General features: G+C 38.3%; 1 protein-coding gene across 1 annotated transcript; it reads right to left on the reverse strand.

Annotated features, from left to right (window-relative positions):
• Positions 1-9,306: 9,306 nt before the first annotated feature.
• LOC132557091 (uncharacterized) lies at positions 9,307-9,669 on the reverse strand. The gene has a single exon (XM_060221581.1). It carries the CDS (start codon positions 9,667-9,669, stop codon positions 9,307-9,309), a length of 363 nt encoding a protein of 120 aa, XP_060077564.1.
• Positions 9,670-10,097: the final 428 nt, after the last annotated feature.

Genomic DNA, 10,097 nt, shown 5'->3' on the forward strand with positions numbered 1-10,097 from the left:
TGACCTGGACGTTTGTTTTTCACGAAATACGTTTTAGCATAGCTCAAAGCCATATATTTATTCCGCTCTTCAGCTTTCTTCCAAACTCATTACAAGAGAACAAAAATGAAATGTTCTTAAAGAAGATTTTTGTTTTATTTTTGAAGGGGGTGCTCTTTAGAGGTCTTCAAAATCCAAATACTATTAATTCCACTTCTTGCTAGTACTAAGGATGAGAGTAAGAAGCTTTGAAAAAGGTTTGGTTGAACAGCTAGACGAGTCTGATATGGATTCGTGTGATGTATAGGACTCCAATATAAACGGGGAAGGTCCGTATTCTTATCTTTAACATGCAATCTAAATGATAGTAATACTGAAGCATGATAAGCCAGTATTTCTCTTCTTTGCAAAATGTACAGACAGGGGGTTGCCTTCGTTATCGAGATATCCTACAGGTAGTATTTTTTAAAAATAGTTTTACTGTGTTTTGTCTCATGATATCAATATACCAACTGAATCGTTTCTCTTATCGCTTTGGTTGTAGATTTTTGTACATTTCTATATGGTTACTATTCCTGGTAGTCACATTATTTACTGTATTCTCATTTGAGAACGTGAAATTACATTTCTCATCTGGTTTCATCTAGATTCACAATGCTCGTGTCATCGATGAAGCAGAACATCTGGTTTTATTTTTATTGTATCTTCCTCTCCGTGTAAATCATTCGGTCGAATTTGAGTTAGTTATAAGGCCAATATTTTCTTTGTTTTATCTAAGGATTGACGTAGATCACACCATAAACCCAGTGGTGCACGAACTTGAGAGTTTACAAACAGTTTACCGACTGGGTTTATCATCTCATCAACTAAAAACTAGGCTGATACCAATACCTACATTATTGTGTTTTAACAGCAGCACGCACAAAGTCAGCTACGATTATTAACTCTGTGCTATCTACGCAATGACAAAAAATATGCAATCCCACAACAAATCGACACGGCTTGATGCCGTATGATTAGAATCAGCACAGCATCTCGGTATGTTCTTGAAATGTTTGTATCTTATATCTAATTTGGAGTGTTTTGTGCAGTTCTTAACAGGACACGCAGGTGCTGCAACCTCATGATAGCTCACCCTGTCTGAAGGTCGTTGGCAGTTGGTAAGACGAAATATTCTGCTCCTGTGGTGGACATGCACGGCTCAAAAGATAGCGCTTTGGTTTTGCAACCGACACTAAAAACACCTGCCTGTTGTGTTCATTGTCGGAAGGCATCCGTTACATTACGGCAAACGAATTCCAATCTCAGTTTATCCTTGCCAAATACCTGAAGGATGACATAGAAGTTTGAGAAACACGAAATATTTTCACCTGAACCTGTTCACGTGCTTATCGCTTCATCCATCGTTGTCTCGCCGACACGACAACGTTTTGTGTGACCGAAATCAATCAACCGTGAATAAATGTATTATATCATGTTTTGAAAACTTTCCAATACTAAAGGATATTGATATTAAGTTGGAGGTTGTGTTTCTGTGGCATGTCAGTATGGTTTAGGATACATGTGTCTGGATGATGAATGACTTTACTGGACTTGATGGTGGGTTTTACATACATTTTTAACATCTGTCTCTTGTTGTCACCACATTCAGGTGAATGGCACCTACGTAATGGTTTGATGGTCATTGCTGGTCTCTCTGTGGAAACAAGTCCATTCTATATTGTGATTACCTATGAGACATTGTCGTTCATTTTTAATATGTCTATAAATTATCACTACTCATAGATCAGACAAACATTAACACGGGTAGTGATAAAAATACTGTTTTACTAGTCTGTAATATCCTCTGTGTATATATTTATTTTTCTCGTTGTCTACTTTCGTTTTAAAACAAATTTTGAGTTTCGATACCGGTTTTGTTTATCCAAAACATCACTAAGTTCTCATCTGTTATTTTGTTATGTGAACATTATTGCTACACAAAGTACGAACCGAACATATTTACACAAATAACGAACAACTCAATCGCAAAAATAGCGACCCAAAAAAATGCATTGCTAGTTCACACAGGAACGAACAACTCCAGTTTTAGATTGCCCAAAATTCTTCTACATCAACCGCTTATCTCAATCTTTTCCTACAACGAAACCAACATGGACAGCTTTCCACCAAGATGTGTGATAAACATGAGGATTTCAGTTTGCCTATTGTGACTTTTCCATTTCTGGGTAGCAACAACCCTGCATTCCCAACTTATGGTGTTTAGATGTCGCAGTTGATTCGATATTCAAGGGCCTGTTCCCATTATCACGATTTTCGTGCAAGAAGTCGTCAACTGACTGACAAACTCGTAACACAGGGGTTCAATGGGTGCAGGTTAATGAAAATTATGGTGAAGTTTTATGGTCGTCATAGTAATCTCATTGAGAAATATTCTTTTTCTTTGTGCGATATGAAGCTGGGCGAGTGTTCCATTATCATATACCTTGGTCTCATTTGAGAACGTGACTTACTTGAATTAACCATGGTTCACATTAAGATCTCCATCGCTGATTAACTCAAAAATCAAACATTTCCAGTTCTTGTTAACACAAAGACGAAACTGAACATATCCATGGCTAGGTAACACAAAGAACGAACACAAAGTTGATATATTCATTACTGCTGTGTTGATTTCTATATTTGTGTTCTTAAGCTTTTATTCGTATTTGTACTGACAAAGAGATGAATGTATTGATTGACGGGGGATCAATAAGTTACAACAGAGTACAGTGTTACTACAACATATTAACACTTGCTGACAAGTTTCTATGATAAATTGCCAAGGTGATGCCGTATTTTTGTCATTTTGATCTTGTTATATGTTAACTAAATGATTAAGTTATATAATTAACTTATTAATTTCAACATTTGTCACATAGAAAGTTTTATTAAACATTTAACCACGGTTTCTTTAATTCCACTACTCCTATTCATTGTGGAGGTATAGAAGCGAGACAACTCGTACATGGTACTGAAGCTTTTTCTCAGTAGTTCTAATTGGTACTAGATATGGATGATCTTTAAAGGTCATAATGGTTGTTTTTTAGTGTGTGTTTGTGTGTGTGTGTGTGTGTGTGTGTGTTTGTTTGTTACTGTTTGAAGGCAGGATTTCGTATTGAAAGGAGCCTTTTTCGATGTTTTTATGGGTTTTTTGGGGAGGTGGGGGGAGGAGGAAAAATAAGTATTTTTTGTTTGTTTTGTTATGTACAGTTTTTCAATACGTAATGAAATTATGTTAAGTGGGTTTTGGAAAAGTAACAGATTATCGGCAATCCATTTCGCCCTTCGTTTGTGTCCCGTCACCTGCCTAGTCTTCAAAAAACTCCAGATTTCGTAGTATCGTTTCTTAATTTTACATGTAGATCCCCTTCCCCTTGTGTCTAACTGTGTCAATGTAAGGACTGATTAAATCTATCTTGAATTTCAAATGATACGGCTTCCCTCCTACGCAAATTTCGCTCATGCCTAGTTCTTAGTTTTTCGGTGGAACAGACAAACGTAATGGTCTATAGATGGATGAATTTTTGTTCGATTTCGTCAAATTATCTAACCAAATTAGGTTCAGGATTTTTATTATTTCATGTCTAGTTTTAAAATATAAATTGATATTTACAAGTTCCTTTTGTGAATATTTTTGTATGTTGTGAAATTCTTGACCTGGTTTGAAAAATGCTGAAATAGAAATGTGAAGATCTTCTATTGGGACTGTAAAAGATTGGTGTAACTTTTTCTTTTGAAACATTGAATGGAAAATGCTGAACTGCTTTATGCGTGGATGAAAATTATTTCACAATCCATGCAACATTGATTCACCTGTAAACACAACAACTGATTAAATAAAAATCCAACAAGTTCCTTCTGGGATCTCGAGGATGTATTTTACCAACATCGATATCAATTATTTACTTAGTTTAATAGATGGAGGGCGAAATTATATTGTTTATCTTCAGCAAAGTGTAAAATACTCTATGTGGTCACACTATCTGTGGAGATATTACCTGTGGATATCTTACCTGTGAACGTATTTGTATCTTCTACATGTGGATATCCTACATGTGGATATTTACCTGTGGACGTATTTGTATATCCTACCTGTATATATTTTACCTGTGGACGTATTTGTATATCCTACATGTGGATATTTTATCTGTGGACCTATTTGTATATCCTACCTGTGAACGTATTTGTATATCCTACCTGTAGATATTTTTCCTGTGGACGTATTTGTATATCCTACCTGTAGATATTTTACCTGTGGACGTACTTGTATATCCTACCTGTGGATATCTTACCTGTGGACGTATTTGTATATCCTACCTGTGGACGTATTTGTATATCCTACCTGTAGATATTTTTCCTGTGGACGTATTTATATATCCTACATGTGGATATTCTACCTGTGGACGTATTAGTAAATCCTACCTGTAGATATTACCTGTGAATATATCACCTATGAACGTACTTTAAAAAATAAATGAAATGAAACTACCTGTGGATATTTTATCGGTGGACGTATTTGTTGATCTTACTTGTGGATATCACATCACTCCCAAATTTCCGTATTTTGCTGCTTTCGCGTATAACTGTCTACTTTTGATGTAAACAACGGAATTGTTGGCATGAAATAAGAACGCTTTCATGGGAAAAAAATCGAATAATTAATTTTCAGAAAAATCCGGATCGCGGCGTTTCCGGATGTAGATTTGCGTATTAGTATAACACCTGTCGTCTGCGTAAACAAGAATGGCGGCTCGTAAGAAGATTTTGGAGGAATTGACAACGTAAACGGAAGTAAAACGTGTTATGGATGCGTAGGAACGATTTAATGATGCCGAGGCTTTCGTGTAAAGCAGGAGAACATCAACACGCGAGCGGACATTAAGATATTCATGAATTGTTTGAGTTCCGAATTATGAGTGGCGATGTCCGGAATTTATTGACCCGGTTCAGTTTGGCGCATTACATGACCAGGTTATTCATGAACGTCAGGGAAAAAACCTATAAATCTGAGCACGAAATATCAAGTCTGAGATGTTTACAGGATTGTTCAAAAGGCGTGTAAATATTATCTTTTAGTTCAAATTAAGAGTTACATGCAGAAGAGACAGACAATGAATTGATACAATATCAGCAGTTACCTACAGCAGAGACACTGTAACGTCAATACTTTTGACCGAAATCAAAATGAAATGAAAGAATAACGTATATTGTATTTAAAAGGAAAGATAATTATGTTGTGTTTTTTTACTTACTCTCTTAATCTTTTGTGATGATACAACCATTTGAGATTTTAGCTTTTGTCTTCTACGTTTTAGTTCGTTTGATGGTATTTCCTTCTGGATCGCTGTGTCTTTCACCGGTTGATGGCCCTAATGATATTTTATATGCTGATGGGCCGTTAAGATCGAAATAATATATGTATTTTGTTTCTATTAACGAAAAATAAACATAATAAAAAGTTCGCTCCTTATCAGTCCTAAAATCCTGATCTGCCAATATAATTAATTTCATATACTACATATGGATTTATTATATATATATATCTCACCCGTGGATATATTCACGAATATTACCTGTTGATATATACTACAAATGCACGTTTTTGTATATACTACCTTAGGATATATTACCTGTGGACATATTTGTATATACTACCTGCGGAGGTATTACCATATATTACATATAAACCTACTTATGTGTATAGTTCATTGCAAGTGAGTGTCGTTGTATGTACTACTTATGTACCTTTTTGTACATATTTCCTGAAGATGCACTTGCAACTTAACGTAACCCCTGCTAAGATGTAGTCGGCGTTCAGTGTCAAACAGTTAGAATGATCCGTGGATTCTTGACCAGCCTGGATGTGCTTCTCCTTTTTCACCTGTTCCGTTACATTACAATATTAGAAAAAGGTTTTTAATGGTATTTCTTTCACTGCAGTAAGATGATTTAAAAAAAAACAAACAGATAAAGCAACAACAACAACAAACACAAAAACAAAAAGGAAACAAAAAAAAAAAAAACAAAACAAAACAAAAATCTTTATAGAACGTATTTTGTAACTTTTGGATATCCTTTCAACAATAAAAGACCTGTTCTGTGGTGTATTTTGGTTACGATAAAATTTCGGCCGTAACGATACGACCCGTTGTGAAATGCTAATATTCGATATACAAAACTAATAATTTCTGATATATCTTGAAATATTATAATTTATTACAAATCATAACAAGTGATTTAGTGTTTTATTATCTTCAAAGGAAGAAATTTAAAGATATCTCTATATAAATCAGTATTTAAAATCAGCAACAACAATCGTTCACGAGCTGATTACGGCGCGTTTTAATTCCTGGGGGGTGCGAGTAGCGCTTCTCCTGTGAAGTTCACAGCACTAGTCAATCATAGCGTGCTGGTAGTTTATTCCACACGTGGGATATTATTATTTATCCAACAGTTATAATGAACTGCAACCAATTCTGGTAGAAATTTGTCATAACTTTTGATATTAAACAGGTTGGATTTATTGAATGAAAATACTTCATTAATAGGTTTTAGTTACATCATAAAGAGAAGGTTTGCACAAGATAGCAGTTCGTTAACGCCCACTTTACAATAAACCATTGTCTCTCTGCTGTTGCCGGGGTAAATCCTATATATCACCGGGACTACACAATTAATTAGTGTTAAATTACTACGGATGCAGGCAAACAGCAATACAAGGCCTAATTAATTGTTTATAACAGACTGTTCTCCTCTACTTGTAAAATGACTCATTCAGCCGTAAATAGGAGACTTCCTTTCTCATTCCTCAAAAAAAATGCTTGAATCTGAAGATGAGATCTTTTAAACTATACAATGTTCGAAATATTAGTGTGGCAATTATTGTGCGTTTCTTTCATTCGTTACCATGGGAAATCGATGAACACAATTTTGAATTTTGATATCGTTCCTAAAAGAATACTTGTGTTTATTTTATCTAATTGAATTAATTATAATGTACTTTACAATCAAACAATGGTATGTACTACAAATTATGTTTGGAGAGAAGAAAGCAAAAACATTTCCGAAATACAAAAAAAAAAGGGGCATAAAAAGTGTTCGATCGATATTATTGCTGACTTGGTCTAAATCCTCCGCCTTGTCTGATTAAATCTGCACGTGACTATTGAGTGTCTAAAATATCAATTATTGCTAAACCACTATATCACTGATTACTTAAACAGCCTTCAATATACCGTTACCTAAACCTATTCTTGAGGCAATTAAAACCACAGATTTGTACAAAACTGTCTGCAATCACCCATTTTGAAATCCATTTGCACCGTGGTGTTGAATGACCTGTGACACGAAACACCAGCTCCACTCCATCTTGTCTATCTTCCACACTAATTGCATACGACGATCCTCTCATGACGACAAGATAACGGTCATCGTTAACTTGTCAGAGAGGACCACGTGAATAGGACGACACAATGACAGTTTGTCAGCCTATACAACTTACTTTCATGACCAGTTAGTCGATGATATCAAGGATTTGTCCACTTGTCAAATCGGTAATTAGCTGTGGATAGATCGAAGACACAGTCTCCTAGTCTGAGATGTTTCTACATGGAACAGCTCTGATCACGTGATGCACTCAGCTTTTCACATCTTTACATTAGTAATTTTCTAGATCAAAGGATACAGAGAGAAATATAACGCGTTATGCTCGTAAAGGACATATGACATAACAACCGAAGTTAGAATGTATGTGTCCCATTGCTGTGAAATATATAATAACCAGACTGATTTAGCATCTCAACCAAAGGACATCACAAAGCGTTGTTCTCATTATTCCATTTAGTGATGGATATGAATGTATATAAAGTTGGGGATGGTAACTATTGTAGTTGGTGGTGTAGGTGTTTATGGCAATAGAGGTAGTAGTGGTAATATTGAGTTGGTGGTGGAGGTGATTGTAGTGGTGGGGTGGGCGTGGTACTACTGAGTTGGTGGTGGAGATGTTTGGGGTGGGCGTGGTACTACTGAGTTGGTGGTGGAGATGTTTGTAGTGGTGGGGTGGGCGTGGTACTACTGAGTTGGTGGTGGAGATGTTTGTAGTGGTGGGGTGGGCGTGGTACTACTGAGTTAGTGGTGGAGATGTTTGGGGTGGGCGTGGTACTACTGAGTTGGTGGTGGAGATGTTTGTAGTGGTGGGGTGGGCGTGGTACTACTGAGTTGGTGGTGGAGATGTTTGTAGTTGGTGGTGGAGTTATGTTTGGGGTGTAGTGGTGGGGTGGGCGTGGTACTACTGAGTTAGTGGTGGAGATGTTTGGGGTGGGCGTGGTACTACTGAGTTGGTGGTGGAGATGTTTGTAGTGGTGGGGTGGGCGTGGTACTACTGAGTTGGTGGTGGAGGTGTTTGTAGTGGTGGGGTGGGCGTGGTACTACTGAGTTGGTGGTGGAGGTGTTTGTAGTGGTGGGGTGGGCTTGGTCGTATTGATTTGGTTGTGGAAGTGTTTTAATTGTGAAGATGGGCATGGTCCTATTGAGTTGGTGGTGGAGGTGTTTGTAGTAGTGGGATGGGCGTGGTCCTATTGAAGTTGGTTGTGGAGGTGTTTTAATGGTGAAGATGGGCATGGTCCTATTGAGTTGGTGTTGGAAATGTTTTTAATACTGGGGTGGGCGTGGTACTACTGAGTTGGTGGTGGAGATGTTTGTAGTGGTGGGGTGAGAGTGTTCCTATTGAAGTTGGTTGTGGAGGTGTTTGTAGTGGTGGGGTGGGCGTGGTCCTATTGAGTTGGTGTTGGAAATGTTTTTGATACTTGGGTGGACTTTGTACTACTGAGTTGGTGGTGGAGATGTTTGTAGTGGTGGGGTGGGCGTGGTACTACTGAGTTGGTGGTGGAGATGTTTGTAGTGGTGGGGTGGGCGTGGTACTACTGAGTTAGTGGTGGAGATGTTTGGGGTGGGCGTGGTACTACTGAGTTGGTGGTGGAGATGTTTGTAGTGGTGGGGTGAGAGTGTTCCTATTGAAGTTGGTGGTGGAGGTGTTTGTAGTGGTGGGGTGGGCGTGGTACTACTGAGTTGGTGTTGGAGGTGTTTGTAGTGGTGGGGTGGGCGTGGTCCTATTGATTTGGTTGTGGAAATGTTTTGATACTTGTGAAGATGGGCATGGTCCTATTGAGTTGGTTGTGGAGGTGTTTGTTGTGGTGGGGTGGGCGTGGTCCTATTGAAGTTGGTTGTGGAGGTGTTTGTAGTGGTGGGGTGGGCATGGTCCTATTGAGTTGGTGTTGGATTTGTTTTTTATACTGGGGTGGGCGTGGTACTACTGAGTTGGTGGTGGAGGTGTTTGTAGTGGTGGGGTGAGAGTGTTCCTATTGAAGTTGGTTGTGGAGGTGTTTGTAGTGGTGGGGTGGGCGTGGTCCTATTGAGTTGGTGTTGGAAATGTTTTTGATACTTGGGTGGACTTTGTACTACTGAGTTGGCGGTGGAGGTATTTGTAGTGGTGGGGTGGGCTTGGTCGTATTGATTTGGTTGTGGAGGTGTTTTAATTGTGAAGATGGGCATGGTCCTATTGAGTTGGTGGTGGAGGTGTTTGTAGTAGTGGGATGGGCGTGGTCCTATTGAAGTTGGTTGTGGAGGTGTTTTAATGGTGAAGATGGGCATGGTCCTATTGAGTTGGTGTTGGAAATGTTTTTAATACTGGGGTGGGCGTGGTACTACTGAGTTGGTGGTGGAGGTGGTTGTAGTGGTGGGGTGGGCGTGGTCCTATTGAGTTGATGGTGGAGATGTTTGTAGTAGTTGGGTGGGCGTGGTCCTATTGAGTCGATGGTGGAGATGTTTGTAGTGGTGGGGTGGGCGTGGTCCTATTGAGTCGATGGTGGAGATGTTTGTAGTGGTGGGGTGGGCGTGGACCTATCGAGTACTGTGTATTTATCATTATACATGAAAGATTGAAAACAAGTTATATATAAACTTTAGCGCAAAGTTGTGCTCTTTCATAATCCACGTTACACTAAAAGCTAGAAATGTTCCCTATTTCTGGTAAAATTAAATCAAAGTACTGCCTTGAAGCAATCCAAACATAGATAGTC

Source organism: Ylistrum balloti, unplaced genomic scaffold, assembly GCF_031769215.1.
Source record: "Ylistrum balloti isolate Yb309-2 unplaced genomic scaffold, AGI_CSIRO_Ybal_v1 Utg369652, whole genome shotgun sequence".
Lineage (NCBI taxonomy): Eukaryota > Metazoa > Mollusca > Bivalvia > Pectinida > Pectinidae > Ylistrum > Ylistrum balloti.